We start from the raw sequence: 11,356 nt of genomic DNA, 5'->3' as shown, positions 1-11,356 counted from the left end.
AGACAGCCTCATCTTCCTACTGCCAGGTAGCTGGAGGATTTGAACTGCTGATATTCTGCTTAATACCTGGCCCACAGTGCTGCCAGAGCACCTTTTACTTAACAAAACCCAAACCCGCTGCCATCGAGTCGATTCCGACCCACGACAGGGTGGGTGCACAAAGTCAGTGGGTGCATGGGATTAAAGACGCTGTGCTTTTCCAGGGTGCTGTGCCCTGCATGTGCCCACAGGCTATCAAGGGAGTGTTTGATAGGGTGTGAAATCGACCCAAGGAACCCTGGGACTTGGACAAGGGCCAGGTGGCCCTGGTGATCCAGGGTCCCCACAGAGCCTCCAACTGCCACTCAAGCCCCACGGGCATGTCTTTGATGCCATATTGGCCCTTCCTACATATCATCAAGCCGGCAAAGGTGTAAGGTCACATGGTCATCTCTGGGTAACTAACTGCCCATCAAAGTTACAGCCAGGCACCACCTGGTCCTGGTGGCGTGTGCCCTGCCCTGACTCTCCGAAATCCCTGACCTCTCCGCATCTACATGCCCACAGCCCACGTTGCTCTGAAGGAGACACCACCCTGTACCTGCTCCCTGGGGGGCCCAGGAGCACGCGTCCCTCTGCCCACCTGCCATCAGCAGGCCTGACCAAGGGGCGGAGCAGACAGACTGCGCTCTCACCGAGTGGATCGCTGAGGCCACTGCCCTTGTGTGAAACCCCAACCACCTCAGTGACCGGAGGCTGTGGGGGAGACCAGACAGAGCAGGGCTACAACCATGCCTGTGCGAAGCTTCCAGGACCGCACCCTGAAAACCTGAACAGAGCTCTGGGAGCCTCCTCCCAGGATTGTCCAGGACCCCGCCCACTGGTTCTGTAGCTCTTCCCTCTGCCCCAGTGATGTCTCCTACTGGCCGTGCGACCCCTCCCACTAGCTCTATGATTCCTCCCACTGGCTGTGCCCACCCCCACTGGCCCTGTAGCTCCTCCCACTGGTCCTGTGACTCCTCCCACCATCCCAGTGACTCTTCCTAGTAACCCTTTGAGCCCTCTCGCTGGCCTAGTTAATCTTCACATTGCCCCTGTGGCCCCTCCCACTGATCTTGACTCCTACTGGCCAGAGCTTTGCAGTTTGGCTCAGCGCAGACGTTTTCGGTCTTCGGGTGTGATTTCTCAGGTAGCCCGTGCAAATGGGGCCAGTGTCCGCGCATCGTGGGCAGTCTTTCTTCATAAAGGGCTACTCTCTCCTGATTCGCCTCCCTGTCCCAGGACTACTGGTTTCCCCATGCTGCTCTTCAGGAAGCAAAGGCCCCAGGGCTGCAGGCATCCCTGCAGGATGCCCAGGGATGGTGGCAGGGCTGAGGGTGGGGGGCAGGTTGGGCATAACACCTCCGACCTGAGTGTAGCATTTTTATTGATAAGTCTGGGCACAATACAACGCAGGTGGCCTGGTCCTTAAGAAGCCAGCATTGCGGGCAGTCTGGGTGGGCAAGTTTTATCCGAAGCTCTTGCGTTCAGCCGATAGGCTATGCCATGACATCGTGAGCAGAAATGGGCAAAATCCCTAGAGACCACAGCCCTTCCCCACCCTTCAAGCCCTGGACTGAACACACCCGGGGGACTCAGCTTTCAGCCAAACTAGAGTCAGGTCTGTCAGGGGGATGCACCCCTTCAGTCATCAACCAAATCTCAAACCTATTGCCATCCATTTAACCCTGACTCAGGTTTCCACGGCTGTAAATACAGAGCCCGGTGCTGTCGTAATTACGCGCTGGGTTGCTGCTAGCCCAAAGATTGGTTCAAATCCACCAGCGGGTCCATGGGAGAAGGATGAAGCTGTCTGTTCCCATGAAAATGTACATGCTGTCAGGAGGGATCGGTGGCTGGAGCATGACATCATGCCTGGTAAAGTGGACGGGGCAGCGGAAAACGGGAAGGCCACGTACAAAGTGGATTGACGCACTTCATCAATGGGCTCGAGCACAGGAACTACTGTGAGGCCGGCGCAGGACCGGGCAGTGCTTCCTTCTGTGTGCGTGGGGTCGAGATGGGTCAGAACCAACCACCGACCCCTGAGGACACGAGTACTTACAGCCATGGGAACCCCATGAGCAGCTGTAGTACTAAAGGGTTGCCATGCGTCAGAATCCACTTGCTGACAGTGCGTGAGTGGCAGCACCACCAGGCTCCAAAAGAACCACTGGAGACCCAAAGCACAGCAGGTAGCCAAGAAGCCAGCTCCGAGGGCAGAAAGGGCAGGCCCGGGAGCACGGGGCCCTGGGGAGCTGCTGCAGCCAGCACGGACACAGAAGCTTGTGAACTGCCCAATGGGAAAGCGCTCTTCACCTTCACCCGATTCACAGCAAAGTCTTTTAAAAAGGTGTCCTTGGAACGAGAATCCCACATCATCTTCCTCAATTGAAAAACAAAAAAAATCAATTCCTTCTCTTGTGGCCTCCACCCCACCCCCACCCCCTTACTTACCACCTGGCTGCCTCGGGACCCACCCCCTACCCCGGCTGTTCTCTATCAGCCATGAGGACCAGGATGAGGATGGTGACAAGGGCAGGGTTGGAAACCCACCCCCACTGCCCTCCCAGTTACTTCTGACTCATCAGGACCCCACAGGTCAGAGACCTGCCTCCTGAGGTGCCCAGGCTGCCACCTTCACGGTCAGAAGCCCCCTGGTGATTTCCAAACCACTGACCTTTGGGGCCGACCACTTGACCACCGAGCCACCTGGGATCCTCCACATGGAAGAGGTCACAGCGTTCCCTTCCTCGGAGCACTCTCGAAACTAGAACGTTGACCTTTTCAGTTGAGACTGGTCAGAATCCACTTGCCGGCAGTGAGTTTGCTGGATGCCCAGGCATGTTTTCAAGCGGCACGATAAGGAGGGGGTGATAAGGTGCTGTATAAACACCCTCTGCCCTTCTTCAATGACTCACTCGGAGCTGGTGGCCTGGGCTGGAAGCTCCACCACCGTTATTTCAGGCACCCTGGGGGTCACCCACCGGAAGTGGACTTCAGCAGAGTGCCCACTGGGGCTGGGTGGACTTAAGAGCAGCACAGGCTCAGCACAGTGTCCTTCTGGCTTGGGGACAGGAGGGGTGGAGATGCTAAGGGGCTGGAGTTCCTGTAGCCTTCCAGGGCTGGCACAGGGGGTGATACCAAGGGCCGGCCCAAGTAGAAAGAAATGATTTGGAGATGCTGATGGCAACCAATGTACAAGTGTGCTTAATACAATCAAATGATGGATGTCTAAGATTTGTGAGAGTCCCCCAATAAAATGATTAAAACCAAATAAAAATCGTGGACTGTGGCTTCTCCGTTCTTAATCAAGGTGCACTGCCATCCAGGCGATGCCAATTCCAAGCGCCTCCCCTGTGGGTTTTCTGAGACGGTAACTGCTTCTGGGAGCAGAAAGCCCGGTCTTTGGCAGAGCAGCTGGTGGCTTCGAACTGCAGTCGGGCTATGCTGATGGCCACCCCACATGTGGCCAGACCACCTCCAGGGCTCTCCTGGATCCTAACTCCCAGCTGCCCACCAGAGAAGACCCAGACATCCACGTCTCAACCTGGGCTGATGGAGGAGACACCTGGAGGGTAGGACCCATCGCTCTCTAACCCCCATTTCTGCTGGCCATGCCAACTCCACCAGACACCAGGGGTGTGACTTGGTGCCCCCCATCCCTCCTTGGAAAGCCAGATTCAGGGACTTGTGTCTCCCCAAATGTGGACATGCCTGTGGACATAATGCCCCTGAGTGTGGGCTTCGACCCTGTCCTTTAACCGAGTCCACTTCATGCATTTGATGTGCTCAGTGCCCTCCGTGCTGGCCTGGCAGCTCCGTGAACCATCCCTCCACGTCCGGCAGTCTGGGGTCCCTGCGGCCCTGTCCCCCCGTTCTGGGTGGGGCACCATGGAGCACATGCTGTGGCAGGCCAAGATGAGGCGGTTATGCCGCCTCCCATGAACTCACTTATACGAAGGGGAAACGCCAATGTTACCACCTTGGCCTCTTTTTCTAATAACCTTGGTGGATCCTCCTGAAATCCTTACACTTTGTGTTCGGTCACTTTTCCATCCTGGGTGGGGGTACAGGGGTGGGGGTGGCCAGGGAGAATGAATGCATGCGTGCCTGTGTCTGTGCGCGCACACCTTTGGTTCCAGCAGTTTAAACCACTTCTTCTGAATGGGGCACCGGGGGGTATTCCTTACACGTTTCAAGAACTCCAAGAGGTTTTTTTATTTATTTCAAATTCCAATAGAATATGTTTTATCTAAATATCTTTTTATCACACAGCTGGAGCATTGAATGACTTTTTCCAGAGAGTTAAATACATCCATCTAGTTACAAATTCTAATATAAAGAGTACAAAATATAATGTTATAAACTGTATCTTAAAAAAAAAAAAAGGAAATACAAACTCTACGGTCTCTTGTACTTTCACTGCCTCGGAGGCGCATGAGGGGTGGGTGAGGGGTGCACACCTGACGCTGGGTGACAGGTGGCTCAGTGGGCCGGTATCCAGCAGGGGCCATGCGGGCAGCCCTTGGCCCACTCGGACCTAGGAACCTGCTGAACCCTTGGCCCGTGTCAGGCGCCGTGGGAGATTTTCTGTTTGCAGCCAACAGTGCGTTCCGCGATGAGAACTCGCCCAAGTCAAAGCAGTATAGCCAAAGGGTGGTCCTGGAGCGTCTGGAAGGGGGCAGGGAGGAGTGAGGCAGATGGAGCCCCTCCCGTGTCACAGTCGCCGAACCTCCGGAAGGTGCGTCTTGTTGTAGACGGGCAGCCGTGGCAGATCCAGGTAGCACCGTGTCCACCTACCTCCGAGGGGCATCCAGCCCACGCAGCAAGACCAGCTCCTGGCTGTACCCACAGTCCTCCAGAGGCGTGAGCCGTGGCTTCTGCATATGTGTGCTGCATGCTTCAAGCATGTGCCTATCCACGCCGGCCACGCTCCCCGACACCAGGGAAGCACCGTGGTGGCAGAGTGGCACCTGAGCACCGGCCTTCTCAGAAATTTGTCTTCCTGGGCGTAGAGACAATAAATAAATACTGGGGTTGCCTCTCCTGTGGAGGACAACAGACAAACGTCATCATAAGAAGGTGACCACTCTGTCTTGTGACGCCCAGCCCAGAGCGCAGCCTCCCAGGACCAGGCCCGACGGCAGCGGGGCTGCAGGAAATCTCCCGGAGAAGGTGCTGGACCCATGATTTTCCGGGTTTGTTTCAACGCTCATTCTTCAGCTTATGGACTGTGAGTGAAGCCCTGCCCGAGAACAGCTCTGCGCAGCTCGGCGCGGGCATGGCTTCCGATGGGGAGGAGCTCGGGGTGGGGCCGGGAGGGACCAGAGAAGCTGCGGGGGTGGGGTGGGCACACAGACCCTTTACTGTCCAGGTGACGGTGACAGGAGAGGCAACACTGTAAAGACCCGGTAAGAAAGGAGGAAACCGCAGGCTGCAGAGGTAGTAGAAAGTGGGACAGTCACGCATGGGTCACAGGAGTGTCTCACGTGGAACTGATCATTCCAAAATAAAGTCAAAACATATCGGCTAAATAAATAAGAAAGCACAGACCATCTTACGTAGGTCGGCCAAGCAGAGACCAGGCTCAAGACCCACACAAGCCACCCCAACCTTGGAGGGGCACACCCTAGAGGAAGGCAGTGCCCAGGGCAGGCGGGGGTTGGGTGGGAGTGTCCTGAGTTGGTCAAAACAGCCTTTCAGCCGGGGTGGGGTGGTGTTTTCTGGGGGTGGGGCCCTAGAGCCCAGTCAGCAGGGCATCTCACCCCACACCCAGGGTCCAGCTGGGTTTCCCCAGGTCAGTCTTGCCATTGCAAAGGCAGGCTGGACCTTCGTGTGGCTTGGGGGCCAGGTTGAATAACCAGGACAGAAGGGGGACATGCAGGACAGGGTGACTCTCGCCTGAAGGTGCCCCAACGGTGACCACGTGGTACCTTCAGGCAGGGAAAGAAAAATCCAGCAAACCAGAAAAGACCACTTTGGGGCCACGTGGAGATGGGCACTCCGAGTCAACCAGAGAGGCCAGCACAGGAATGTGGGCAGCAAGGCTACAAGCCGGCTCTCTCAGAGAAGCCCCTGCAGCAGCTCGCTGACAGCAGGGGCAAACTTTGTGTCAAAAAAAGTAGATCGGGGAGAGAGAGGGATGAGCCAGCCACTGAGGCTGCATCACTTGCAAGTGTAGCAAAGTACATGGAACCATCGAGTGATTTAAACTCAGTCACAAGTATAATCCAGAACCAAACATTAACTAACGAAAACGACGATAATTATAATAATAATGTAATTCAACAAGTCATTAGAACAGGGACACCACGCTTCAGGGTGGGCGTGTGCGCGCGCACGCCTGTGTTTAAACAACGAAGTCTTTATATCAGAAGCCCCTGGGCTACAAACCCCACGCTAATCCATGACTGTAGTTTAAGTAAACAGTTGCTCTTGCAGTATTAAAGGTTAATCTCTGTACATGTAAAATTATTGCTTTTTTTCCTTTTTGAAAAATATATTTAGCATGCTTGCTTTAATCCACTTCCTGCCTTTACAAAATGTCACTTAAAAAAAAGGAAAAAGAGAAGAAGCCGAGTAAAGCTTTCGCAAAAACATCCCACGGAACATCTTCATTCAAGGCAGCAGTAACTTGTTTGGTAAAATGCATAAATCACATGTGCAAAGTCGGAGCGCCTCAGGGAGCTCCCGGCCGGCGGGACGCGGCATCCACAGCTGCCACTGCGCGCCCACGTCATTCAAGATCCTTCCTCACAGGCCTCCCCCGCCCCCAGCCCCACCGCACAGACAGCAAAAGCCTTGCATTGAGAAGCGTCATGAGGAAGAGGTATATAAAGCAGTGTCCCCCCAGCCCCACAACCACGGCCACCCCCGCACCAGCCAGGGGACCTTTTCTGACAGTCCCTGGGCCCAAGCAGAAGGTGCTCCTGGCTGCGGGGAGGGGGCAGAAGGCTCCGGAGAACGAGCACCCTAGTGACCAGGGCCCCCGGCCAGCCGCTCCAGGTCCCCTGCAGGGAGGGCACAGGCAGGCCGGGGGCCATCTGCAGAAGTAGCCCTGGTACAAAAGGCCCTGAGAGTAAGCAGAGAAGCCTGCCCGCGTAGTGTTCACTCAGTTTTCTTGACAGAAGCAGAATCCAAGCTCCCACCCACCCACCCACCCCCAGGTGAGTTTCCCCCTCGGGGAAAAGGTGTGGCGGGGACAGCCCGCCCCAGCCCCAGCCTGGTCCTCGGACACGGGTGCCCTGGGGGCCCAGGCTGGGCAGTGGTGCTGTCAAGTCCCCACCCCACGCTGCTGGCGCTGACATCCTTGTCCGGGTTGCGCTCTGAGCACAGGGGCCAGACGCAGCTCCGCGCATGCCTGTGCTCGGTCCTGTCCACGGTCTCGTTTTCCCAGTATCTCACGCTCATCTCGAATCCCTCCTTGGTGCCAGGCGGGTGCGGGCGCTCTGCACATATGGCCCGGGCCAGGGCAGCGTCTCCCTCTGGTCTCCCTGTGTCCTGCTCCAGGACACGAGGTATCTGCTCGGTTTCCGTGAGGTCACGGGGGTGGAGGGCGGCTGCTGCCGGCCAGTCGGCGGCTGTCGGAGGGGCCTGGCAGGCGCTGGACACGCGTCTCTAGGTCCCCTTTCTGAGAGGCACTGATTCGATGGGTTCTGCCTTAGGATGGACTCTCCCCTGCGGGACAGAAGGGACACAAGCAGAGAGAGTTCATTTCTGCAGAGCCGCCCCGACCTGCCCTCTCGCCCAGCCCCAGGAGGGAGATACAGAGTGCCCGGCCACCCTACAGAGGAAGGGGCAAGAATCCCTAGAGGCTGGCAGCTAGCCAAGGTTAACAGTCCCAACTGCCAGAGGTGCCTCCAGAGAAAAGACTAGAGGTCTGCTTCTGACGGCCCACAGCCTTGGGATCCCCATGGGGCAGGTCAATGCTGCATCCCCGGGGTCCCCATGAGGCCCAGCTGACCCAGCAGCAGCAGCAGCGAGTGGCAGCAATGGTTCAGAAACCAGCAATGGGCACCCCATTATCCAGCAACTCCATTACCCGGCATACGGGGAGGCTTCAAACCGTTAGAGAAACACAACCATTGTCTTGTACTTAATTCCACTTTCCCACAAACGTCGAAGCCCTGGAACTTCCCAGAGCAATGGGCGCTGGGACGCATGCGGCCCCATGCGCAGTCTTGGGCCCCTTGCAGACCCTGCTGCCCATGACGACCACAGTACTCAGCATCAGAGCAGGACACCCAACCTGAAGGACGTTGAGTAACATGGCCACTCAAATCTCATGACAGACACGGCGCCCTGCTGGGCGGCTCGAGGCAGTCCCAGAAAGTGTGGAACGGTCATGAAAAGGGTCTCATGCCAACGAGAGCTCAAACGCCGTGTGCAGCTGACTTAAGACAGAGACATACCACACGGGGGTCTCTGAGGGCCCGGCAAACAGAGGGACGCCAGGATGCAAGTGCCCACACCTGAGCAGGGGCCCCACATTCCACGTGACAGCGGCGACCAGCCCCACAGGGTTTCCTTCCCCTTTACGGGAGCAGGTGCCTAATTGTCTCTGCCTCGAGCAGTCGGCTAGGTCCACACTGCTGGCCTCTGGGCTCCTTGCTATCAGAACCCAAATCCTGAGGACTGCCATCACCCCACGCCCACATGGGACAAGTGAGGTCTGCCCGGTCGTGGTGGCCCTGCCTACCAGCAGCCTGCGTGCCCCGGTTTTCAACGGCCCCCTCCTCTGAAAGAGCTCACCAGGCCTGGGAGGCCCCGGGGCTCACCCATTTTTGGACACTCTAGCCCAATGCCTCAGGAGGCCTGGCGGCCCACTGGGCTAACCATTGGGCTTCTCACCAAAGGTTGGTGGTTCAACGCCACCGGCAGTCCCACGGGAGGAAGTAGGGGTTGTCTGTCCCACTAAAGAGCTTCGGCCTCAGGACCCCCAGAGCAGCCTGTTCTGAGTGGGAATCGACCCTGGGCGCTGGGCGCAGTTGACGTTCAGGCTCAGAGGGAACTCGCTGTAGCTGGTGACTGACCCGTCTTCCTCAGTTGGCGAAGGGGAGGGAACTTGGTCTTAGGCCCTTCTGAGGCCTCAGGCTGAGAGCCGTGTGCCAACCTTGAGGAGCACAGCAAGGGCACAGTAGGCAGCCCAGAGAATCCCCCAAAGAGCACCCCAGAGGCCCCGTCACACTGTGTGTGACCGCAGTACACAGCCACAGGACAGTGAACACATGTGATGTCTCCGTACACACGGCCACCGCACGCCAGCAGGCCCAGGCACCGAGCCAGGACTCCTGCACCGGTGGCCCCCAGCCAGGCCGGATCGCAAAGGACAGGCTGAAGTCCCCCTCCCTCCCTCCCTCCCTCCCTCCCTCCCACGGGGCTTGGTAAACACCACTTGTAACATTTTCCATCCTTACAGCCTCCTTCTAGACACACTCCTCCCAGCCAATGCTGGCAGCAGTGCAGGGGCCACACACCCACCTGTTGGGGGACCAGCAGCGTCACGCCCCCCACCCCCAACATCCACCCATGGGGACACCTACTTGTTTGGGGGCGTCGGGCGAGGCAGCATGAACGTCAGTAGCTCGGAGCCCATTAGACTCCAGCAGCACTGTGGGTACAAGGGCAGGGAGAGGAAAGCGGGCCGTCAGGGCAGTGTGGTGGCAACGGACGCTCAGGACCCCTGCCCTCCACTCTGACAACTTCCGGGGCCTGGTGCTGCCATGACTGCTCGGCCCTGCAGTCTGTGGTGCACAGCCTCCGCCCGACAGGTAGTGGTGGGCACTGTCATGGGAGCTGGGTTCTACAGGACGTCCTGAGCTCTGGGCCCAGGCGGCACCCACGAGGTAGAGGACGGGAGGGGGGGCACCCTGGTGTGCTGTGACATACTGAGCCTCCTCATCTGAGGAGACTGGCCTCCCAGGACACCTCAGCCAGCCAGGTGGAAAACACACCTAACAGGGCAGGGTGGCCAGGGAAGGTTTTCAGCCTTTGGCTTCAAGAGGGCCGACCCTCTAGTCCCCCTTCCTGGGTTCCGCTGGTGTGGGGCCAGCAGCAAACCTTGTCTTCGACTGTCCAGGTCTCAGCCCTGGGAACCCACGCCCACCCGGGCTAGGGACGTACGGGGTGGCCATACCTGCGTGCGCCCTGGCGTGGGCCCTGAGGTGGCTGGGCTGGGTGAAGTGCTTCCCGCACTGAGCACACTGGAGGTCTCCCTGGCAGGCCTGCAGGCGGAGTGTCCCTGCGGTGACAGCGTGGGGGGAATGGGGGGGGGGGCAGGGGAGAGCGTCACCCAGAGTGTCAGTCCCGGGTCTGGTGACAGGCCGCATGCAGCTCAAGGACGTATCAATCATCCTGAGCTATCTGTTCGTGGTGTCGGCCACGGCCCCTGTCCCCATCAGATAGAAGAAAGCAGCTGCTGTCCCGGGTGCTAGTCAGGGGTCCCTGCCCGGCCTGGGCACAGGTAAGCAGCCCTGTCCCCGAGTCTAGCCAGCATGGCATTGACCGATGGTTCAGGGTGCCAGGTCTCTCAGGCCATTGTGCCTTACCCTGACACCATCACCCCGCCAGCCACACGGTGTTTCTCACCCGGGACCCTACCTCTGCCTCGTCTTGTACTCATGCTCCCAACCCCCAACTGTACTCAACAGAAGATACAGGTCTCTGTGTGACAGGAGTAGCCCCCACTCTCAGCAAGCCTGATGGGTGGAGCCTTCTGGGCCTTGTCACCATGGAAGTTGATGGCCACGGCCCTCTCCCAGGCACCACAGGTGGCTGGAACCACCCGGCTGCCATGTGAGCAGCATGGGCTTGCCCAGTGCACCCGTGCTGGCTGACATCTGCCCATCTCAGCGCGTTCTCTCTGAAGAAGAGCCTGCGCTCACCAGCAGTGGGATGCAGAGGCAGCCCAGCTCTGCTTCACCAACACACAGTGGGACTCAGAACCAGACACCTGAAAGGTGGACCTGAAGGTACCGTGCACAGGAGGAGGACAGGGCTGCCCCCTCCCAAGAGACATCCAACCCAGAACCCCCGCCCTCCTGCGGCAGGTCAATAATCTTCTGTCAACTTGAATGAAGGGGTGGAGCCTAGCCCGTCAATCAGGTTGCAGCTTAAAGACCTCCTTTGAGGGCGCTGCGGAGATCGACAGCGAGCTGGAGGTCAGACCCACACTCTGTTCTTGATCTTCCTGTTGAAAAGCCAGATGGAGCTATGCTGATGGAGCCAGAGCCCTGGAGCTGGAGGAGCCACGTGGAGGCTCTGCCAGCACCAAGATGCCGCCACCACCACTGGCCTGTGATCCTCCTGCATTCGGCGTCACTGCATGTGTTTGAGA

At 58.1% G+C, this 11,356-nt stretch overlaps 1 protein-coding gene across 6 annotated transcripts in view; it reads right to left on the bottom strand.

Moving 5' to 3' along the window:
- Positions 1–4,229: 4,229 nt before the first annotated feature.
- ZNF516 (zinc finger protein 516) overlaps positions 4,230–11,356 on the bottom strand; it is an 86,171-nt gene continuing 79,044 nt past the window's right edge. For 4 of the 6 annotated variants that reach the window (XM_075533110.1, XM_075533111.1, XM_075533108.1 and 1 more), the window contains exons 4-6: positions 10,157–10,261; positions 9,564–9,631; positions 4,230–7,698 (exon numbers count right to left, since the gene is read on the bottom strand). In XM_075533110.1, coding sequence (XP_075389225.1) covers positions 7,639–7,698; positions 9,564–9,631; positions 10,157–10,261 — 233 coding nt within the window. In that variant the 3' untranslated portion in view covers positions 4,230–7,638. The remainder of the gene's footprint in view (positions 7,699–9,563; positions 9,632–10,156; positions 10,262–11,356) is intronic. The other 2 variants (XM_075533112.1, XM_075533113.1) reach the window with 2 other exon arrangements.

This window comes from Tenrec ecaudatus, chromosome 15 (assembly GCF_050624435.1).
Source record: "Tenrec ecaudatus isolate mTenEca1 chromosome 15, mTenEca1.hap1, whole genome shotgun sequence".
Taxonomy (NCBI): Eukaryota; Metazoa; Chordata; class Mammalia; order Afrosoricida; family Tenrecidae; genus Tenrec; species Tenrec ecaudatus.
This window is presented reverse-complemented; position numbering and strand designations above follow the sequence as displayed.